This window comes from Colias croceus, chromosome 18, assembly GCF_905220415.1.
Source record: "Colias croceus chromosome 18, ilColCroc2.1".
Lineage (NCBI taxonomy): Eukaryota > Metazoa > Arthropoda > Insecta > Lepidoptera > Pieridae > Colias > Colias croceus.
Genome location: NC_059554.1, coordinates 8,549,250 through 8,573,182, shown reverse-complemented (window position 1 = coordinate 8,573,182; position 23,933 = coordinate 8,549,250). Strand labels below are relative to the sequence as shown.

At 33.5% G+C, this 23,933-nt stretch overlaps 3 protein-coding genes across 3 annotated transcripts in view; 1 reads left to right on the top strand and 2 right to left on the bottom strand.

Moving 5' to 3' along the window:
* The window catches only part of LOC123699551 (hemicentin-2-like), a 191,975-nt gene that overhangs the window by 129,067 nt on the left and 38,975 nt on the right, over positions 1-23,933 (top strand). The window lies entirely within an intron of this gene.
* LOC123699545 (collagenase-like) lies at positions 9,922-11,839 on the bottom strand. The gene is made up of 5 exons (XM_045646517.1): positions 11,648-11,839; positions 11,281-11,548; positions 10,934-11,023; positions 10,490-10,683; positions 9,922-10,042 (listed from the first exon to the last, which is right to left on the bottom strand). Exons 1-5 carry the CDS (start codon positions 11,837-11,839, stop codon positions 9,938-9,940), a joined length of 849 nt encoding a protein of 282 aa, XP_045502473.1. The 3' UTR covers positions 9,922-9,937.
* LOC123699544 (collagenase-like) lies at positions 18,316-20,356 on the bottom strand. The gene is made up of 5 exons (XM_045646516.1): positions 20,165-20,356; positions 19,712-19,979; positions 19,389-19,478; positions 19,042-19,241; positions 18,316-18,706 (listed from the first exon to the last, which is right to left on the bottom strand). The coding sequence occupies exons 1-5, from the start codon at positions 20,354-20,356 to the stop codon at positions 18,602-18,604; spliced, it is 855 nt and encodes a 284-aa protein (XP_045502472.1). The 3' UTR covers positions 18,316-18,601.

Here is a 23,933-nt window from a genome sequence, read left to right as displayed (position 1 = left end):
AAGTACAATATGTGATGCAAAAACTCCTCTAAAAAGGTAAGAATTGGTTTAACTTGAATGAATTGCGATTAGGTGATTATCACCATGATTATAAAGTGGAAGTTGATCTTTGAACAGGTAAACGTATCAAATTATAATTTTTCTTTATTGAATAATTTTGGTGTTTTTTTTTTTTTTTTGCTTGGTACCAAATATTATACTTACCACAATATATATTATTTGGAATATTTGAATAATTAAGTTATTGAGAATTGTTTTATTGTAGGCGAAATTTTGATAAATCATTATCAAAAAATTACTTACGTGATAATTAATTCTTTTGATAATGATTTTCCTGTTCTCTTAAAACTTTCACCATTTATGAAGTATATTAATTACTAGTGGTCGCCCCGGCTTCGCCCGTGGTACATATTTCGCAATAAAAGGTAGCCTATGTCCTTTCTCGGGTATTAAAATATATCCATACCAAATTTCATGCAAATTGGTTCAGTAGTTTAGGCGTGATTGAGTAACAGACAGACAGACAGACAGAGTTACTTTCGCATTTATAATATTAGTATGGATTATGATAAGATAAATATTTGAGTCAACATATTCCATGTTGTTTTTTGTAAATAATTTTTCTTGAAGCTTTTTGATTTTCACCTATTTAAGTTACCTAACATAAAATATTTAAATAACATAATATACCTACGTTTTAGCGAGGAATATGAAAATCGTAACTGACAAGAAAAAATGTGTAGGCGCATATATTTAATAAACGCAATCACGATATACAGAAACTTATTATAAAAAAAAAACTAATGATAATAATAAAGAGAAATTAGTACGCTATTTCACAAATACGCAACTATCGTAAGTTCATTTACATTATAATTTTTGTTACATTGAAATATTCACAAGAGCATAGGAATAGTTTAAAAAGAACAATACAGAGTAAACGAAAAAGTACTTCATAAATAAGAGCATGTGTCAGAAGTGAAATGTCAAAGGTACGTAAAAACCGTAAAAACTTGAAAGTGTCACTTCTGACAACTGGGCAACGCGCTGCTCTCAAAGTACCTAAAGAAGTTTCACATCAATAAGAAAAAATCTGAGAAGCATGAGCTAAGTTGTACTTAATATTTGCTCAAACTTGATTTATTTATATTATGATGAAAAAATTATTATTATTAAAGTATATTTTGCTGATGGTTTCCCATCACTACATAGTATAAAACAAAGTCGCTTTTTCTGTCCCTATGTCCCTTTGTATGCTTAAATCTTTAAAACTACGCAATGGATTTTGATGCGTTTTTCTTAATAGATAGAGTGATTTAAGAGGAAGGTTTAAGTATGTATATAATTCATTAGGTTTTAGACAAACACAAACAGACAAAGCGGGCGAAGCCGCGGGCGGGAAGCTAGTTAATTAAAGCACCTACAAATTGAATGACTTGTTGGGCCGATTTTTCAATCCTTGGTTAAAATTTATCCGTCCAATAAAGTATTAACGAACATTTTAAAATGTCACCTGTAAACTGTCATATACTTACGGACAATTACAATACATTTTTAAAATGGTCGTTTAATACGTTATTCGGTGAATAAGTTTTAACCAAGGATTTGAATAACAAGGTTTCTCTAAAACTGTAAAGAAAATTAAAATCGATTCATTTTTTTTTTATATTTAATTTTAAAGTAGTGAAACTGGATTTTCTTAAAAAAAAAAAAAAAATTATATCTCAAAAAAGAGCCATTTCCGGATATAACAATATACAGTCTAATTGTTGCAAATAACCTCCCCTACCACCTCTTAAAAGGATCCGGTCTAATTACCAGTAACCCTGTATTTTAATCCAAAAGGTGACAATGATGACGATAAACGTCTACTTTGCATTTCCTACGTATCCAATTATTCACCTTAATAATAATAAATGATATCTTCACGATAACGACCTGTTACGATGAAATCATGTTATTTACAATTAGTACCTATTTATTTATTTATTAACCCATTGACCCCCGAGTGGCCCGATCGGACCGCGACACAATAGATTTTCTATTGTGTCTGTGATTCCGGGGGCAAAGTTATTACGGAAATTTTGAAGTGAAAACTTCTTTAGCGGCGTTGGGCATAAAATCTTAAACTCGCGTCAGAACACGTGGACGGATCGAAAAAGCGTAAGACGGATGTTTTTTTTTTAGCCCTTATATTCCATGCGTAAGACGGATACCATTCCAAAATATCAAACATGCTGAACGTTACTAATCAAGTTTTCACTTCTGCCGGCACTCCCGAAGTGCAACCCGTCTTTTTTTTATTATTGTACGTCTGGCCAAACTTAATTCTGTCTACATCAAAATCATACATGTATATAAAGAAGAAATAGTGCTGAAAACCGTGACTCAGACACATTTTCATCAATGCTCCCTTTTGATGTTTCTTTATTGTTATCTATTAAATAGATAATTAAAACATCTGATAAGATAAATAGAAAATTTATTTAATTCATAGTTAGCATATTATTTACATAAAATTTTAATCAGTGTTTAAAGACGGGCCCTGATCCAGCTGTTGAAGGAAGTGACTCTTGCAAAAGCAGATGGGTGACCAGCTTGGCACCTCACTGCACCGAAGGAAGTGATACCAATCTGGAAGATAAGATATAGTATTAATTACCTGAAATACATGGCCCATAAGGATTTTTAATTACCTTTAAAAATGATTTTCACTTTGTGAAGATATTGGGCTGACTTGAAATTTTAAAGAGTATGAACTATATTCCTGGGTGTCACAATTCATTTTTATGTTATCGCTGATCAAATTATTTGTTATCTTTGTTGGATATGCATATATTCATGTACGCTCAATTAATCAAGATATCTTTTAACGTCTCACAATTAAAATGGCTTAATGATAGTGTTATACAGTAAGTAGGCAGTTTCAAATATATGATGATGAATGGTGATGTTTGTTTGACAGCATAATACCTATGTATTAGGTTTCAATTAAAAATATGGTCGGTTGGAATATTTACCAGAGTTCTGCCAGTTCCGGATCCAATGCTAAGAGGACCACCAGAGTCACCACCACAGGTTCCAACACCACCGGCACCACTTGTACAGATGGTTGACGCAACCACCGAAGATGATCCGTACACGTTTCTGCATTCAGCGTTGGTGATCACTCTCAAGTTGACTTGTCTGCGGCTCGTGTTGCTTGGGACGCCAGTTTGAGCTAGAAGTTAATTGACATTGAATTATTTACAACCCCTCGAGGCGTCGCTACAGAAATCCGAAAGTCGTGGTAGCTAAAACCAACACATTATTTAGAACCAACCAATACATTTTTTTTTATAATAGACATATCGTATAATATTAGGATCTCGTAGCTATTAATAAGACATTGAAAACGTCAACGAACAAAAAAATCTTAAATATGCTTTGCTTTATAATATATACTTACAGTCAGAAGTTCTGCCGTAGCCGACAGCGGTGGCCCATGTACCGACGTAGTCACTTGATCCGGCAGCTAAATTGATAGCTTGAATATTGTCTGAAAAAATTTATATTCATCTTTGTAATTCGAGTTCAATTCATTGTATCTCATCGGTATAACTCTAATCACAAACACTTCAAAACTTAACAATAGAAAAAATAAAAACTTAAAATGTATTATTTCTACTTACTGTTGAATCCAACCCAGTTGATGACGATAACAGCAACATCGTTGTTAGCGTTATTCCAGTTCCAGTTTTGGTGCATTTGAACATTGGTGGTGGTGATGCGAGTACCACCAGAGAATAGAGCGAGAGAGCCCAAGACAACCACGAATTGACGAGCCTGGTTACGTCCATCAAACCAGCAGTGAGCAGCGGTCACAGCTCTTGTGTTTGAGAGAAGAGATGATCCGCATACTGAAGTACCGCCAGAGGTGAGGGTGATTACAAGCCCTCCCTTAAATAAGAAAGAATAATTTCATATCCTATTATTTTTAAAGAGATTGAGTTCAGCCTAATTCACGATATGTAATATTATAAGAGATGATAGCAAAAATAAGCTTTGACTGAAGTAATGTTGAGCTCACACCAAATAAATAAATCATTATATAGAATAATTAAACGAATAATTTTGAAAGTAAACGATTTCAAAAGCGGTGACGAGAACACTTTTTTCAAACGATGACGACCATTCCAAATTTAACGATACACGAAGATGGTAAACCTTACCAAGTGTGGGTGAGCTGCAAGGTTGGATTGGCTTCCACCAATAATCCTGGAACCGTCGAAGTCAACAGCCGACTCAGCTAGCTGAATCCTTCTAGCCTCTTGCATACCAACGTTCTCGTGGTAGTTGAAGGCTGTGGTCAGCTCCTTGGCGTAAGCCACGGCCAGCAAGCCAACGAACACGGCTAATAACTTCATGTTGAGGGATCGGAATGCTTAACCACGACACGAGCGATGTTTTATACAAAAGCATTATCTATACCGATGACAGTGATAATGGTATTATTACTATTATCAAAACTTAAGCTTATAATGTAATTATAAAATTACTGGAAAATCCACTTTTTGAAGTTTTTTTTATGGGCATAGGCGTTTTATTTTACAAAAATAATAATGATAATATAAATGTTTCATGGGAGGGTCCAAATTCAAATTGGCTGGATAAAGACGTTTTCTGGAAGTTGTTCAGAGGCAAATCATTTAACGCAACTTAGGTACTTGCGCCTGTGATTTATTTTAAATATAATATTGAGTATAATATTTATTCTATCTAATCGAAAATTTTAAACAAGCGAATTTTTAAACCCTTATAAAATGGTACCTATCAAATACACAATAAAAACAATTTGAATATATAAGTTATAAAAAAATAATGTGTACTTAATACTTACTTAAAAAAGTCAAAAAGCTCTTAATTATTCTGACATGCCATAATAATTTTTCATTTACTTTTCAAAAGTAATGGTATCACCGTATTCGCCCATTCATCCCCAATATTTTCAAAATTGCCATCATTCTTTTTAAAAAAACATTAATCTGATTGGTGATAAGAAGTAGAGCAAGGAGGCGATTTCTTTTCAACCTAACTTTTATTTTAAAGTGAGACCCCATCAATCGATTTATAAATAACAGAGTAATAGATGAACAAACAAACGAACAAAAAAATCAAGATCCTTCCGTCATAATATTTGGGTAATCATTTAATTATTAGTACTGAACCTAAAATTGCAAAAATATAAGCCATATTATCTTGATTAATTAGCGTGCTTAAAATCTTAAATATAATCCGTCTTCATTCATTGTTTTTGTTAGATAGGAAGGACTGTTCCAAGGTTTTTTTTTTTTGAAGTGAAAACTTCTTTAGCGGCGTTGGGTATAAAATCTTAAACTCGCGTCAGGACACGTGGCCTGACCAAAAAAGCGTAAGACGGATGTTTTTTTTTTAGCCCTTATATTCCATGCGTAAGACGGATACCATTCCAAAATATCAAACTGCTGAACGTTAATAATCAAGTTTTCACTTCTGCCGGCACTCCCGGAGTGCAACCCGTCTTTTTTTATTTATAGTTTAGACAAACGAACCCAAAATACGTTTGGTCTAGACTCTAGTCTACTAGTCCATACTAATATTATAAATACGAAAGTAACTGTCTGTCTGTCTGTTACTCAATTACGCCTAAACTACAGAACCAATTTTCATGAAATTTGGTATGGAGATATTTTGATACCCAAGAAAGGACATAGGCTACTTTTTATCCCGGGGAAATGACGCAATCCCGGAAATCCCACGGGAACGGGAACTATGCGGGTTTTTCTTTGATTGCGCGGGCGAAGACGCGGGCGGAAACCTAGTATTGTATAAACAAAGTTTAAATAGCATTGTCCACTGCAATGTTTCATGAGCTTTGCATTTTTTTAGGACGCAATTTAATATTTGAGATGTAGGGGATATCGTCCAAATAAAAACGTATTTAAGTGATACAAAAATGTATTTTCTACAAAATAAAGCGCGTCACACAAGGTGAAGATACTATAATATTATTTTATGTCAGTGTCAGTGTCAGTATACCCGAAATTTTGTGTCAGTGTTTCGGGTCATTTGTAACAGGATGACGGTTCCACAGGGGTCTTAGTACGCAATGACAAAAAGAAAAATGATGGTCAGAACGCTGATACCGGATACCTTAAGATACTTTAACGTTTTATATTAAAGAATCTTAATATATTAATATTATAGTATCTTCACCGTGTGTGACGCGCTTTACCATCTATAATATAAAAATGAATCTAAAAATGTGTTGGTAAGCGCATAACTCGAGAACAACTGAACCGATTTCGTAAATTCTTTTCTTATTACATTTCTTGAAGTACGAGGATGGTTCTTATGGAGAGAAAACGTAAAAATGTACCATGGGCGAAGCCGGGGCGGACTGCTAGTTGTTTAATAAAAAAACTAAACCGCCTATAAATGGTCAGAACTGAACAAATTTAAGTGGGAGTAACCGCAAGGCACTAACTACCTTTCAAATAAATAATTTATCAAAAGAATCATCAAAATTGGTGGAAGAGGTTCTGAATCAGGTAATGCTGACTTGGAAGAATTTTAATTGTTTATTTTTATTTTGTTGAACATTATTTTAAAATAGCTTACCACTATTTTTCATCAATTTTAATTCGAATGTTTCTTATCACTATTCGTTATATTGATAACACACAAACAACTTATACAACAACAACTTAACGTATATTGAATGTTATCAATCTATCCGTATCTTTATTTAAGAGCTGATTTTTCAATCCTTGGTTAAAACTTATTCGTAGAATAACGTATTAAACTACCATTTATGAAATGTATTCTAATTGCCAGTATTTGACAGTTTACAGGTGACATTTTAATATTATCGTGTAATACTTTATTAATTATTGGACGGGTAAGTTTTATCCAGGGATTGAAAAATTGGCCCTTAGTCAATAAATAAACTGATTTATCAATTTTAAATCATTTCTGGAAATTATTTTTCACGTTATTCAGCGATGCTAGGTGATCAAAACATTAGATGTTGTTTACTATTTTTATAAATTTTTATTGTTTTCAATGGTATACTTTTTATATTATCTCTCATTGTGACTATTTCTTAGACTATTCTTTTGTAATTTTTCTGAAGTTAAACTTATTTAGGCGCGCTGAAACTAAAATTTCCAGTCGCGTCATGGTAATACCGTCACGTTATGGAGTAAGCTGACAATTTTGGTATCTGAATGAATCTTGTTTCACTTCTGACACGGGAGTTCGGCACACACGATTTATTTTAATGGACTGCTTTCGAGACTGGTCTTCCTGTGACGTGACCAGGCTCGTTGGGATATCATGTTTATTTATCATATTTGCTGTACTTAAGCTTACCTATTGGCGACGCGGTTGGCGCAGTGGTAAAGTAACTGCCTACTGAGCCGACGGTCCCGGGTTCGATCCCCGGTCAGGGCAAATATTTGTGTGATGAACTCAATTATTTGTTCTTGGGTCTGGGTGTTATTATCTATATATGTATTTATTAAATATTATATTTATCGTCGCCTAGTACCCACGACACAAGCCTTAATTGAGCTTACTGTGGGACTAGGTCGATTTGTGTAATAATGTCCTATAATATTTATTTATTTATTTATTTATTATAAAATTATACCAGCAGTGGGAACGTATATGGGCTGATGATGATGATACAAAGTTTATATAGAAGACCGTCACTATTTTACTATTCCTGTTAATAAAAACGAGCAAATAAGTAGAGCGTGGTGTTCGTTAACATTCAGTGCATATGTATCGCTAAATATCAATATGTACATTAAGTATGATTTTTACACGCTTTATATTAGCTTCACCTGTATGTTTGTATGTTTGTAACCGACTTCTTTGGGCGCGATTTTGACCCACTTTAAACGGCCAGAATTCGTTCAAACTTTGTAGATTTATTGAGGACCGATGATAATACCTACACTAATTTGATAAAATTTTCTATTTTTTAGTTCGGTTTTCTATAAAAAGCGTGTTTTTTAGTTTTTTTAAACTATTATTATTTTTAAATACATACACTGATCTGACTCTCGAAAGAAGTGATTCTAGCGTATGTTTTTAGCATACCAGTTTCGCAACAACGTTGATGACCGGTACCGATAAATTTTTAAGCTTGATACAACGTAGTCAAAGCCGCGGGCGGCAAGCTAGTAACAAGATTTTCCAGCAGAGATGTGCGAGGGAAATGTGTCGTGCGGAGTGTCAAGCTGTGCTGTGAAAATGTGTGGGGGTTTCAACCAAAGCTGTGCGAGGAAAGTGTGTAGTGCGTTATGAAAGGAAGGAAAGGAAATGTCTTCCATTGCTCAACATTATGAAAACACATTCTCCGCACACATCCCTGGCACACATCTCTCGCTTGTTTTGTATGCGCAAAAACCATAAAATAATGTAGGTAATAAGTAATGTAATCCATATTAATATTATAAATGCGAAAGTAACTCTGTCTGTCTGTTTGTTACTCAATCACGCCTAAACTACTGAACCAATTTGCATGAAATTTGGTATGGAGATATTTTGATACCCGAGAAAGGACATTGCTGAGTTAATGTTTAAATTAATCAAAATAAGCTTAAATATTGGTTATTTCTATTTTTGTATCTGTTTAAATATTCATGGAATTCATATGAATGAATACAATAATTATAATATTATCATATCATAACATATTATTATTATTATAATTCATAAATCAGTGACTATTGAAATGCTTTTAAGATACGTGAAAACTCCATTTTCCATTAGAAATTGAGTGATATCAAAATTTCCAGGTTATATAACAATATATACAATCAGCTAATTGATGATTATAATTACCTGAATCCATTTCTTTTATAAACTTGTAAGTATGTCATTGTTTTCGTACTGCGGTAGATAAGGGCGCTTTGCGGCAGGACGGCACGTGCCTTAGGCTGCGTTTCCACCATATATGATATAATAATTGTATTTAACTTGTCGCGAGCACACGAGCATGCTGTGCATTGAATTTGTCGTGGATGGATTGTTTTGCATGCCGGACAAATCTTCGTGGTTTTTGGCATGTTCAATTATATTAAATGTATTTTTTTATTTATAAATAAATAAATAATAAATAAATAAAATTTACCTCGCCTCGCTCTGCACAGCTCTGGTGTAAACGGCTAAATTGACATTATGTTTCTTTAGTTCGTGTGTATAAAATACATTAATGTGCATGTCTAATATTTTCTTTTAACTTACAACAAAGAAAAATCACTCATACATCATTCATATTAATATAGCCTACATTACATAAATTGTTTACGTAGTCCACAAAATTTAATTGCTTAGTTATTTTCGTATAGAAAATGAAATTGGGTCTATTTAGCTTAGGAACTTCTGAGAAATTAAGAGTGATGTTTATAATGGTGGATTCCTAAAATTTTATTTAATTTTGTAAGTAGACTAGCGTTCTAAGACCAGCCCTTTTAAATAGAAAAGGTTGCTATTTATGATAATTTTATAATGGGTAAAGCAAAATATTTAGTAAAATTTTCTCATGGCAAATCTGTACGGATGAATTCTACACATACCCGTGGCCCTGTCGCTGATGCGGCTCGACGGAACACAGTGGGGTTTTGGTCGGTAGGAATCCGACATAACCCACGGCCTCTTCCCCGGAGACCGTGGGTATCTATGCAAGATTTCCCCACTAAAAAAAAAAAAAAAAGGTACTGCTTACAATTTAGTACACATTATTCATCAAGATTAATTTTCGTGTCACAAATAATACAATATAATATTTTCATGGAGAGAATTTCGACAGAGGAGTAGTGCAAGAAACACAGAGTATTTTTTTATAATTTATTTACAAAAGCGTTATTTATTATTTATGTACAAATGCGATCAATATTGGAGTAGTTTACAGGCGAGCGCTCAACCAGGAGTTGAAGGATGTAACTCTGGCGAACCCAGCCGGGAAGCCACGTTGGCAACCAGCAGCAGCACCGAATGATGTGATACCAACCTGCAAAAAATAATTTATTATTAGAGGTCCATCCATGGCTTCACTCGACTAAGCTAATATTATAAAGAGGGAATATCTGGTTTTTGTATGTTTACTATGTTTTCACACAAACACTACTGGACCGATTTCAAAAATTCTAAAGACAATAGCACTCATGGATCACGTACAATGTACATATTCAAGGGTGAAAGAAATTTTTTAATTCCTTTAATTCGTATTGATGATCAACTAGCTTTCCGCCCGCGACTATGCCGGCGTAGAAACAAGGATTTACCATTGAAATGAGATGTATCACCGAATATAAAGTAGCAAATTTCACTCTCTAGCTATCTTTCCTAGCCACCTTCGGATGCATAAAATTATAAAATCACTACGTTTCAACGTTAAAGAAAAACAAACAAACACACGCACACATATTTATAACTTGAGTAAGGATAGCGAGCTTACCAAGGTAGCAGAGGTAGCAGATCCAATAGCAAGAGGACCGCCAGAGTCACCACCGCAAGTGCTGCGACCGTTTTCACCACTAGTACAAAGGGTTGAGTCAATGATGGTGGAACCGAAGGTGTTCCTGCACTCAGCGTTCGTGATGATACGGAGGGAGACGTGGCTCAAGAAAGCGCCGCTTGAAATACCAGCACCTAGGATATTAAGTATTTTCTTTAGTACTGCTACGAGTACAACGAAATATTTAGTTGAAATAAGAGCGTACGCAAATTCATTAACATCAAATAATAATGAAGTTACAGAAAATGACGTGCATTTTGGAATTATGATGCGATTTCAATGAATTTTCAAACAGTTTAAGAATGGTGAGAAGTGTATATTTGCATATAACAACATGCTCTTTTGTATGTATGATGCTCAAAATTAAAGGTATATTTTACTTACTGTCACTAGTTCTGCCAAAACCTGCGGCGTTGGCCCATGTGCCGGCGTAGTCGTTGCTTCCTGAAGCCAGGCTGATTGGTTGGATGCTGTCTAAAATAATTAGAAATATAACATTAATATAGTATTCTGGAGAGGAGGAGATGGATATTGGAGATGGATATTGCGCTTTACTTACTGAACATGTTTTCGGAATACGGATAATTTGTTAGTTAGTGCATCATAAGAAGCAAATTAAATTCGAGATTTTTTATATAAGTGATGACACATCAAATAAACGCATAATATACATGATTTATACTTATTTAAGGGAAATGAAAATGAGAAGGACTATTATAAATGAAACTCACTCGAGAAGGTGACAGCGTTGATTCTGATAATAGCAATATCGTTAGCGAGGGTGATCATATTGTAGCTTGCGTGCATTTCAACATCTGAGGTTGCGATGCGGGTACCACCGGAGAAAAGAAGGGTAGAGCCAAGAACAACTGTGAATTGTCTGGCCTGGGCAGAGAAAGTTCTCCAGCAGTGAGCAGCTGTAACAAGTCTCTGGTTGTTCAACAGAGAGGAACCGCATACTGAGGTTGATCCGGTTGTTAGTGTGATTACGAGACCTCCCTGAAATAAAACATAACATGATGAATATATAAAAAGCAATATGAAACAATACTCAATGATATTTTTTAAATAACTGAGTGGCATAAAATAATAACTTACAATATAAGGGTAAGCGCCGAGAGCTGCAGCAGAGCCTCCAACGATTCTGGATCCATCGAAGTCAAGCGCTTGTTCGGCCTGTTTGATTCTTTGTGCCTCAGGAATACCAATTTGGTGATGGTAATCCACGGTAATTGGCACTTTGGCCAAAGCAACAGCTAGAAGTCCTGCAAACACTACTAACAACTTCATTGTTGATACTGGTTACAACGTTTGGTGTAACAGACATTTTCATCTTGTATTTTATACCAAAAGGCTTATCATCTCCAGATACTACGTTTTATGATTTATCAGCGTGCAGGAAATCAAATCGTTTGTACATAATAGTATTTAGTTTATAATCTTATCAATTTTTGTCGGTTATTTTGCCTACTTATTACTTCTAATATAATCACTATTGGTTATCATTTAAGACCTATTTTTGGTTGATGATATTTACGATCATTAGATTAAATCAGCAGATCATAAGCCAATTAACATGTTATAATGCTTTTAAATAACCTAAAGATTAAAAAAATTAAGTACAGTGAGTCTGCAAAGGGCTCCGTATTATTTATTATATGAATATTAATTAATATAATTAATTAATATTATATGAAATTGCCTAATAGCAAGCCCGTGTCCCTGCAATGGCAATATAACAGATGGGCTGATGTTGATGATGAAGCTTTGAAATCTAACATTCGTTTTAGCTATTTTTATTATTATCAGACAGTATGATGCAACATTATTATATTGATTAGAAAATACGAGCTTTAAAATAAATAATTTCAAGTTGTATTTTTTATAAGTGTGAAAATAATCCGTGGGCTATGTCGGATTCCTACCAACCAAAACTGTGTTCCGTCAAGCCGCATCAACGCCGGGGCCACGGGTATGGTAGAATTAGTCCGTGATCAAATCTATGAAGACCTTATAAACGAACAGAAAATTTGTACTATAGAAGAATCACAAATTATTTTTGTCCCATAGGCACACGAAACCAAAGAGTAGGTATTTACTGCTCGCGGGTGGCCTAAAGGATATATGCGTTGCTCCGGAATGGCAAAAATACTAAGGTTCGAATCCCGCTTTATGAACGTTTTTTTTTTCTATAAAGTTTCTGATTGAATTATGTTAATAATAATTTTCCCTTCTTAACAACAACGGAATTCTAAAAGGTACATAATCTTAAATTTCAAACCGATAATAATGTTAACAGGAATGTCAACAATATTCGTTCATGATCCGCATTATGTAATAGTCGTATAACAAAGTATCCGAGTTTATAATAATATTAGAAAAAAGTTTTATTTTATTAATAAAATCAAATAAACCAAATACTCATCTTCTCTTCCTTCGAGAAATCACGGTTTAATATTATACGACGTGATGTCCTACTTTTTTATTTATAAGTTACAAAAATCGCTCCTGTTATAAGATTCTCAGATCTTGCGTCCCTTCTCACAATGTAAATTTTAAATCATATGGCGAAGTTGTCATCGTATTTTCAGGCATAATTTGTACACTTGTAAACTTGAAGTAATAAAGAGAAAAAACGTCTCTCGTGACTAACAGTTCTTCAAATTCGTTACTAATAATATTATAGTCCCTAGACTATAATAATGTAGCATGACTTCCTATTTTCTATCCTGCAAGTGAGACTGACATTCTTCATGATCGTTTAAAGATCTATACCTAATTTGTAGTACATTCTTGCAAATAAATATAATTTGAATTTGTATTTGATTTAGATCGGTTGCTGTCAAGGACACTGTAATTTTCGAATTTCGAATTTCCGATTTGCTTGCAAAAGCTTGCAGAATGTTTCATGGACAACATACAGATACAACCAGTAGGGACACTTCATACAAAAGTTGTTGTATGAAGATTAACTGATTTGTTTATTGTGACTTACACAGGCTGGACGCGAACTGTATAAAAATACATGATTTTATAATTATTTTAGTCATTCATGCAGCATGGAAATGCATTGGCAATTGAGGAATTCCAACAATGGAGGGCATTGCCATGCTACATTATCGTTTAGGGACTGTTTGAGTATTGATTATACATCAGTTCTATTCAAAATAAGTCGATATAAATACAAACTACATAGTACCTATCCTCATTTCTCATGGAATGTATAAAATATGGCATCAATTTTATAATAACTGATATATTTGGGAAATTCTGTTATTTTCTGTTAAATTTATTGGCAGGTATGTATTAATTTTCACGATTTGACGAACATGGAAATGAATTGTTTAATCTCATAAATTAAATTACAAAATATGTATCTAGTGTAAGAATTGTGAAATTCAGGATCACAATCATTGTGTTTTAACTGTAAATATGAAAATTGTATCTAAATGAATAGGTATGTACTTAAAATTTTTAAACAAATTTAATTATCAAATCATTTATTAAATGTAGGTATTAATTTTAAATTGTTAATTAATATTATTTTTATTTGTTATGATCTTATTAATCTCAACGTATATTATCATAACTAATTACCTTATCAGAGTGATATCGCAATCATCGACTGAAAATATTATTATTCTGTAGTTAGTATTTATGCTGTTTCCGTACTATACGTACAAAGATAACGAGATATTAAATCAACAATAATTATTGTAATAACTTTAAAAAAAAAGTAATCAAATGACACTTCCTCGGTAATTTGTGGTATAGGTAAACCAGAATTTGATGGCAATTAGGGAAATAAAAATTTTGAGTGTGCAACACTAGGGAAAATGGACTGAACGACCTTGATACTGCTTATTTTTTATTTTGTCCTCAATATCATTATTAGTCACATAACATAAGTGGATAATAATGAGATGTCTACATATTAATATGGACTATGGAGGTACACACTGACATGTTTACATATATATAATATACATTATTACTTTTAGATAGGTAATTATATTATGTAATTACACATACTTACCTATATAATTTATGTATTCTTTCCCATGTGAAAATGTTACTGATGGTTCAGATGAAAACTCGATTGTTATTTTTTATAAAATAAAAAAAAATAGTACCACCAAAAAGGACCTATGCTTGTGCCAGCCATGAGTCTAGCGCTGCGTTTTCAATTAGAACTTAGTTTCGACGTCACGGATATACCTACTGTGCGCAATCGTCTACTGTTATAATAACAATAAAAATAGTGTAAACAGTTTATTTAATAAATTAAATAAATAAATAAACAGTTTAAAAGTTTTAGTCTTAGGCTGGTTGTAGAGCTTGACCGACCGTCAGTGCGTACCGTCAGTCCTGACGATACGCATCAACAATTGTATGTATGACACTGCGCATGACAATACGCGTGCGTATGGTCGGTCTAGCTATGAACGGTTTTATGAATTTCCATACATATGACAAGCGCGACTGACGTACGCACTGATGGTCGGTCAAGCTCTGCAACCAGCCTTAGTGTTATGTTAAAGTGGTGGAGGGCCTGGAAACGGGCAACTGCTGGGCAGGACATGCGGAAGATTGCGAATGTGTACCCGCATCCCGTCTAAAGCAGCGCGTTGGTATACGGTGGGGTTTTAGTCGGTAAGAGTCCGACATAACCCACGGCTCCTTCCCCGGGAGCCGAGGGTATCTTAGGCAAGATTCCCCCTGTTATGTTAAAGTGCTTTTTATAAATATTCATAAAATATATTACTGTTGGCAAAGTTGAGTGTTCAGTGGTAATACGTAAAAACATTAAATAATATTTGTGCAAGGGAAACTCTGAGTTAAAACTACCCCTCAACTAAATGCGGTACGTGTTTGAAGGAATAAAGTAAAAATATAGCCCAAATTTATACATCAGTAGTAAGGAAGATCCGTAATCTTGATTTTCTGAAACATACAATTGAAACATAGTATGAATTATATCTTCGTATGAAAAAAGCAAATAAACACTGATCAGCTGGTTATAATCAACACTAGCTCCATCTGTTGATACTGACCGGCTTCAAGAATATCGACATCTATCGATACTGTACAGAACTACTTTAAAATAATTGATAATGCCTAAGTGTGGTGGATGCGGTAAATTCTTATCGCCATCAGAGGCCGCTAAATGTGAAAAATGTATAGGCGTCTATCACCGTGCTTGTGTGGGTATTTCTACTACGGGAATAACCGACTACTGCGGTCGCTCGGTCGGTTATTCCCGACCGACCGACCATATGGCAGTGTTCCGAATGATAAATGTAAAAAAAAAATTGCACGTGATAATTCATCTGACACCCCGGTGTGGTGAGGCGACAGGACCATATTGTGCAGAATACCTCTCCCTCGCCTAATAGCACAGCCGGTCGGGATGTTTTAATCTCATGAACAAACAGCAACACTGGTCCGGCAATGGAATTTGGAAATAATTGGTCTACCCGAAAAACTAAATGAAGATCGATTTTTGAGGAAAAATAAATAAATATTATAAATATATTATTAATTTGCTCACAGAGTCCAGCCATTTAAAAATATACCTGGGCGTCCCAAACATTTAGTTGTAAAAGTGATGGACCGCCTTACAAAGATAAAATTATTTCTGGTGTACGTAAGAAGAAGGGTTATAAATACTAACAATATTGATGTGGAAGGTCTCACTACTAAATTTTTCGTCTTTGAACACCTGAGTCCTGAGAACAAGGCCCTCTTGAAACAAACTGAGAATCTGGCTGTTCAGAACTCTTATAAATTTGTATGGGTTAGAAATTGTAACATTTTTTTAATAAAATCAGAGGAATCTCCAGTTCTGTGTATAAATTCAAAATAGTATCTCCAAAAAATTGTCAAGTAAAGCGTAGTTTATTAATTAATCTATTATTTATTAGTCTTGCTGCTGATAAAATGTTCTTTTTTAAGTTTCACAAAAAATGGAAGAAATACAAAAGTCCTTGACTACGATGAATTTAGTCTACTTCGTTCGAGACAAAATATGCTACAGGAAAAATTATTTTCACTCTACCTTTATCGAATGCAATCGTATAATCAGAAACTCCGACTTGTTTTTGGTCGTACATAAAATCTTTAAAGACGGGATCACAAGGATATACTAAAAGTATAATTTATGAGAAAAAAATTCTTTGTACCCAAACAGACATATAGTGCGTATTTAATAAACACTTTCATAGCACTTTTGCTGAACCGGCTAAGTCATTATGAAGAATTCATTCTTCCAATTTCATGTCCGAATAATGAACTTATCTCTAATATTTCATTCCAAATTTCTGAGGTAAGAGGGGTTTTTAAGTCACAAGGGAAAAAGGGTGAAGGTAGCGATGAAATACCACCAATTTTTCTAAAACAGTGCTCTAATACTTTAGCGTTACCCTTGACCATTATAATATTTTCGATGTAATGACATCGAAAACCATTTTAGCGAGTTTTCTTCTAAATGGAAGGAAGCTCTTATTGTCGTAACAAACTTATCTATACTTAGGAAATATACATTTCAACGACTGCATAACAAGTAGTCCGTTTTCTTATGGGAAAAGGTATACATTTTTGAGTAAAGCAATGCCATTTAGTACGAATGTTGTACTCGTCCACCTAAGCCCAAATCGCCCGGTAGCCAGTCATTACTCCCCTGCAGGAGGGAGGGAAGGGGGGGTTGAAGAACACAGCGCCCAGCGCTTCGAAAAAAAAATCTAGCGGCTAAATTTGGACCTTTGAGTCGAGTTTGGTGTCGTTATCAGATAACTAAATGATGCCCGATTCATTCCCCATACCAGTTTTTTAGGGTTCGATAACAAAATATGTCACAATCCTTAAAATAATAAACTTTTAGTAGTGACAAAATCCAAACAAACCAGTATAGTTTTATATTTTTGTATGAAACTTGGTTTATAAAAAATATTGTCTGAATGGCTATTTAATGCAGATTATAAAAACATTAACATGTAACATATATTCTATCATTTTAAATTTAAAAAAATTATTCAAAGTACAGAAACGTTCGACAGCGCAGCGTAGGGGACGGCTAATAGACCCGAAAAAGAAGCAATACTTACATAAAAAAAAATAGCCAAGTGCGAGTCTAACTCACTAATCGAGTGTTTCGTACTTATTTGTCCCATACCATGTTAACTGGTCTGGTAGAACCTGGATATCTGATACTCACAAACTTTCGTCTTTATAATATTAGTGTAATTTTTAATCATCTTTCAATTATAAATGAAGTCAGGTAACATTGTTAAAATTAAAGATATATAATAATAGAACGTTTTTGTAGTAATAATAATGACAACCACTTCCACAATTACATAATTCGGTACATTTGAGCTGGCGTTTAAAACACTTCAATCTGGAACTGCAAGATTTCACGCACCGACACCTTATTAATTCAAAGCTTCTCTTTTCTTTTTATTTCAGATGGGCACGGAATATTCAGATTTTTTTGTAGGCCCCCAAATATACACAGCCTGTAAAACTGCCCTTAAGGTGTGTTGTTTAAGGGCAGCTTCTATGGAATGCAAATTTTCGATTTTCCCTTCTTTAAATGTTAAAAATTGTTTGCGATCCTCATATAAAACCCATGGAGGGTTGTCGCGTAAAAACCACAGGACAGTAATTCTTTGGCATATTATGATATATTATGTAGTTAGATATAAGTTACATATTATGTAATATTGACATGATGTTAAAAGAGCAACTAGGTATGGAGTATCTTGCCGATTCTTCTCCATAGATACTGCTTTCCGAATCGGTGGTAAATGTTAAAAATAATTATGTAATGACGATTCGAAGTTCGGAGTTCGAGTACTTCTTATAATAACTTTAACAAACTTCTTCAGAAATATTGGTAGCATTAACAATTTCAAAAATAAAATAGCAACCCTGATAATTATACATATTTACAGAATAATCATATCAATAATTTTATACATCGGTAATATTTTTGTTATAGTTCTTGAAATTTGTAACGTCAACTTACAAAAGGACAATTAAATACTTTATTGATTAAATACGAGAACGGATCCATGAGTTAAAAGCAGTGATTCTTGAAAAGCCACTCGGTGCACCGCTTTCGCAGCCATTCGCTGATCCAAACGATGTGACACCAATCTGGAAAATTCCAATAGATAGCTTGATTAGCTTAATAATTAAAAATGTGACATATATGAGAATAATTAAAAATGTGACATAATTTTGCTTTGACCATGTGGGCAAAGCCATGTCTAACAGCAAGTTGTAGGTATGTATATAATAAAAAATTATACATATATTTTCATAATATACAGCATATAATATAACTATGGTTGCTTTCAACCAAATTACATTGCTTTTATCTGTACTCATATTATAAAGCTGAAACCGCAAGGCACAGCTAGTTAATAATAATCTTAACTTTTTCATATTATTATGTATACAATGACTATTACTAAAAACAAAAAAGTTACCAGAACAGCAGACGATGGAGATCCAATAGAAAGTGGACCACCAGAGTCCCCACCGCATGTATTTTGTCCTCTTGGCGCAGTCGTACAAAGGACAGAATCAATTACTAATATTGGCCCGTAAAGATTTCTACACTCGGCATTCGTCATCACACGAAGTGACACGTGGTTAAGGACTGTATCTTGAGGAACATTAGTTTGAGCTGGAATCATAAACATAATCCTTAAATTACAAACATGAGGGTAAAGAAAAACATGATGCACGTAATCATAACATTTGAAATTTAAGAAGATAAGCTTTTGAATCATTTCATATCATTTTGATAGATACAATTTTAATTTTAACTTACAGTCACTGGTCCTTCCAAATCCAGCAGCATTTGCCCAAACACCAGCATAACTGTTACTTCCAGATGCCAATGCAATTAAGCGAATATTGTCTAAAAATTAAGGATGTTATTAGTAACGAATTCATCTATCTACCAAAGAACACCATTCATCAATGTGCCTCAATAACAGGAATAGTTGCAATCGTACGGAGCCAGGGCAGAGCGTAAGTGATAATATTTTATGTATCAAATAAAATAATATTATTTAACAATTGCGTTTTACATGTGTTTGTGTATTCCGTTTTAGATCGAATAGGTAGGTAGTTTATAAGAAGGTTGCTTACTTGATAAACTAACTGGCTGAATTGTGATGATAGCTATATCATTGTTCCAGCTCCACGAATCGTAATTTGCATGAATTTCCACTCTATTCGTATTTAAACGCACACCACCAGAGTACAGACGAATCGATCCAAGGACCACTGTGAAATAAGTTGCTTGGGAAGCGGGAGTTGTCCAACAATGAGCTGCTGTCACTAGTTTGCTGGTAGTAACCAGGGATGAACCACAGGCAGAAGTATGTCCGCTAGTTAAGTGAACGAGAAGACCACCCTGAAAACAGGAAACCATTTACTTGTCTATTATCATCTCGAAAGGTGATTTGTTTGTAACAATATCACTCAAAAACTCGAACGATTTTAAAAATTCGTCCACTAATATAAGCTACTTCATTACCTTCTTATTTCTCACTAACAAGGTCTCGCCAAAATGATAGATTTCGAACAGAATACACTTACGAGATAAGGATAGGCTCCAAGTGCTGCTGGTCTCCCTCCAACAATCCTCGCGCCATCGAAATCATGTGCCTCTTCTGCTCGTTTGATTTTTGTAGCTAATGGTATACCGATTTCATTGTGGTAATCAAGAGTTATAGGCTCTTTAGCTATAGCCGCTGCTAAAAGTGTCGCTATCACTATAAACACTCTCATTGCTAAAATTAAGCGTCTCTGTTTACTTGTTATGCTTATCTCATTATTATATATACTGAAATGTTATCATAGCCATGTCCAAAGACTATGTAAAATTATCTATGTGATCCATTAATTCATTATACTATCTAATCACCTGGAATTTTTATTAATTATCTGTGATTCTCATTTGTCCGGTTTTGTCATTCCGCGAAACTTAATTTAGCACAGGCTATATTTTATCAGCGACTAAAGTAAGCTCAAATTTTCTTTTGAAATTCAAATACTTTAATGTACCCTCCGTAAAGAACTGCTTTTTCGTTATTTACTTGAAAACAGCACAGAAGCTAGTTCTGAAAACTTCAATAACTCGACACTCTTCTGCGAAAATGGACAATAAATAATTAATTCACACCGCGTTCTCTTAAATCAAATAATAATATTATGATGTAATAAACGGAACTTATTGCATTTTTATATTTTACCTTTTTTATGTTATTTAACTAAAGTTAATCTGAGGAAGCGCTGGTACGTATTAGAAAACTGTTATTTTATATACTGTTATGGTTATTCAATAGTCATGTTATTTTATATTAAACTAGCTTGCCACCCGCGGCATCTCCCGCGCTGTCAAAGAAAAACCCGCATAGTTCCCGTTCCCGTTGCATTTCCGGAATAAAACCTATCCTATTTCCCGGAGTAAAAAGTAGCCTATGTCCTTTCTCGGGTATCAAAATATCTCTATACCAAATTTCATGCAAATTAGTTCAGTAGTTAAGGCGTGATTGAGTAACAGACAGACAGACAGAGTTACTTTCGCATTTATAATATTAGTATGGATAACTAGTAATTTTCATCCCGCGGCTTCATTCACTTTGTCTGAAACCAAATAAATTCTATACTAAAACGTTCGTCTTGAATAATTATTCTATCTATTAAAAAAGCCGCACCATGTAAAATACGCGAAGCTTCGGGTGGAAGCTTGTATTAGTATTAATAATAACTCTAATTTTAGATACTGACAATTCTGACTCCAACTTGATTGCAATAAAACTTTTCATACCAAAGCTACAGTCGCCACGAGCAATTGCACTGATATTCAAATAATTTATGATTTTCCTTTGTTACATTTGAATTATATATTCACTTTGAGAGTGTGGGAGCAAATGGTGTTATGTTCAAATTAGATTCAATTTAACGACAAAAATTACTTTCCTCTTAATTATCATTACTACTGAAAATTGCACGTGAATTTCGTTATGGAAAACATCTATACATATAATAAATCTGTAGAAGGGTCAATTCTGTACATTGAAAATATTGAAAAAATAAATACCAGGGTGTGTTACTGGATCGATACCAAACCCAAATATGTGATTAAAAAAATTTTTGTCTGTCTGTCTGTCTGTCTGTCTGTATGTGAAGGCATCACGTGAAAACCAACGGTTCGATTTCGATGAAACTTGGTATAATTATACCTTATTATCCTGGGCGTAAAATAGGATACTTTTTATTCAGGAAAAATAGGTAGAAAAAAATTAATTTTAATTTTTCAGTTTTATCCATAGACGTTGTTCTGTAGAACCGCGAACACACGTTGCGTATTATATTAGGCCTAGCCGTATTTGGGTCCAATAGATATTTATAAGATGTCATTGTCAGAGTTACTCAAAATGGAGAAATAAACCATCCACGCGAAGACCGACATCCGCGCGGACGGAGTCGCGGGCGAAAGCTAGTAGTAAATATAATTTTATAAGTACCGTAAACTTAAAATGTTCAAACAAAAAATAGGTTAATTTGTTTACAGATACAATATTATTGTTTCGGAAGAACGTAAGAAACAAAGGAATAATCTAATTTTTGTTAATTTTCCATTGAACGGACGCGTTGAGTGACAGGACTTGGCGAACATTCTGAATCCAAAACATAATAATTATTATGCATTTATCTACGTAATATTATGTATGTAGGTATTTTGATAAAATCTGGTTATTCATAGATACTTTTAAAGTGAAACTTTTATTACATCGTCTCAAACTTTTTGGTCTGTGTAGCGCATGTCACGTGACGCACGATACGTACGATAATTATCGTACAAATACGATAATTTTTAGTTAAATGTCTATAGTGTGAAAAAAAGTTTCACTTTTACCGTGGTTTCATAAAACCACACAACATTTTTTTCTGATTAATTTTGTTGTTCATAAGTTGAACAACCAAAGTAATTAGGTAGGTAATTAATTACTTAAGTCTTAACGGGTCTTTTGGACGTTTTCCACACAATTATGCAACTTATAAATCAGAAACAACACACACACGTAAAGAGTTAAGCTAAACGAATTTTGTAAAAATATATCATATATTTATAGAAACGAAAGCAATAAGCAACGTGTTTATGATTTGTCTTTGCACAAACATAAAACAAGGGCGCGTAAATCATACGATGTATGAGACAAGGAGAGATTTCCCTGAAGATTTCATATGAAACACTGCGACGTTGCTTCTATATTATAAGTTATTTTGGGCGTATTCAATGTCCTTGGTCAGATGTAAGCACATGTAAGTTTTTGGAACGGGGATTTTTTTAATTCTTCAGCGCTCTGACATTCTGTTATTTAGGTTAAATTAACACACTAAATCTATATTATCTTCTTTTATTATATATCTATATCTATCAAAATGTATTTCCAAATGTATTGTTAAGCGTAAAACTCGAGAAAGGCTCGACTTTTTGTTATTATAACAATATTATAATATAATAATTTTACCTTGTGATTTTATGACTATTCTTAGCTTTTTAAATTACATCAGCAAGCATTTTAACAAAGCATTGTATAAAATAATATAAGTATTTACTACGAAGTTTTTCAAAGTTCTGGCAGCAAATTAATGAAAAATATTAGAACCTACTTACCTAGAAGTAGAAACTGAGGACCTAGATCATCCAAATTCTTTATCTTAATAATTATGGTCTTGACGGATACAAACACATACCTAGACAATTTTAAGTTTTAATATACTCTGTAGCACAGCAACAAACAATTCAAAATCATATCACGTGAATCGTGATGGCCGAAAGTTCCCTGTTATTTGCAGGGCGTAACCCTAATGGAGGGAAGTTTTATATTATTTTTTATTAACAAGTATCTTATTTAACGTGTATTTGGCATAACTGAATACATTCTATAAAATTTTACATATTTTCATGGTAAAATTTTATAGAATGTATTCAGTTATGCCAATACTATTTGAATGTTATAGTATTGGCATAACTGAATACATTCTATAAAATTTTACCATGAAAATATGAGGCAGCGTAATGTTTTTTGCTTTTTTTTTTTAAACAGAACACGACGCTTAATTTCGTTCTAAAATATTATGTTTTTTTTTTGTTAAAATGATTTTTGCAGAAAATAATTAATCATGTCAAATTTTATTTTAAAATAAGTAGGTAGTATTATTATTTTAATTTAAAATTTAGATTAGTAATCATTCATAAATTTTGCATTGTACTACAAATCTCGACATCAGTTCAAAGATATTATGTATTTTATTAAAAAATACGGCGTTTATTATTCAAATAATTTAATTAATT

Excerpts from the sequence above, each read along its gene's own strand:
- LOC123699545 (XM_045646517.1), bottom strand. The coding sequence starts at position 11,839 with ATGAAGTTGTTAGTAGTGTTTGCAGGACTTCTAGCTGTTGCTTTGGCC. Across the intron at positions 11,024-11,280 it reads CAACGCTGTCACCTTCTCGA|ACAGCATCCAACCAATCAGC; the intron begins GTGAGTTTCATT and ends TAATTATTTTAG. Across the intron at positions 10,684-10,933 it reads TTTTGGCAGAACTAGTGACA|GTGCTGGTATTTCAAGCGGC; the intron begins GTAAGTAAAATA and ends TTAATATCCTAG.
- LOC123699544 (XM_045646516.1), bottom strand. The coding sequence starts at position 20,356 with ATGAGAGTGTTTATAGTGATAGCGACACTTTTAGCAGCGGCTATAGCT. Across the intron at positions 19,479-19,711 it reads TCAGCCAGTTAGTTTATCAA|ACAATATTCGCTTAATTGCA; the intron begins GTAAGCAACCTT and ends CTTAATTTTTAG. Across the intron at positions 19,242-19,388 it reads ATTTGGAAGGACCAGTGACT|CTCAAACTAATGTTCCTCAA; the intron begins GTAAGTTAAAAT and ends TTATGATTCCAG.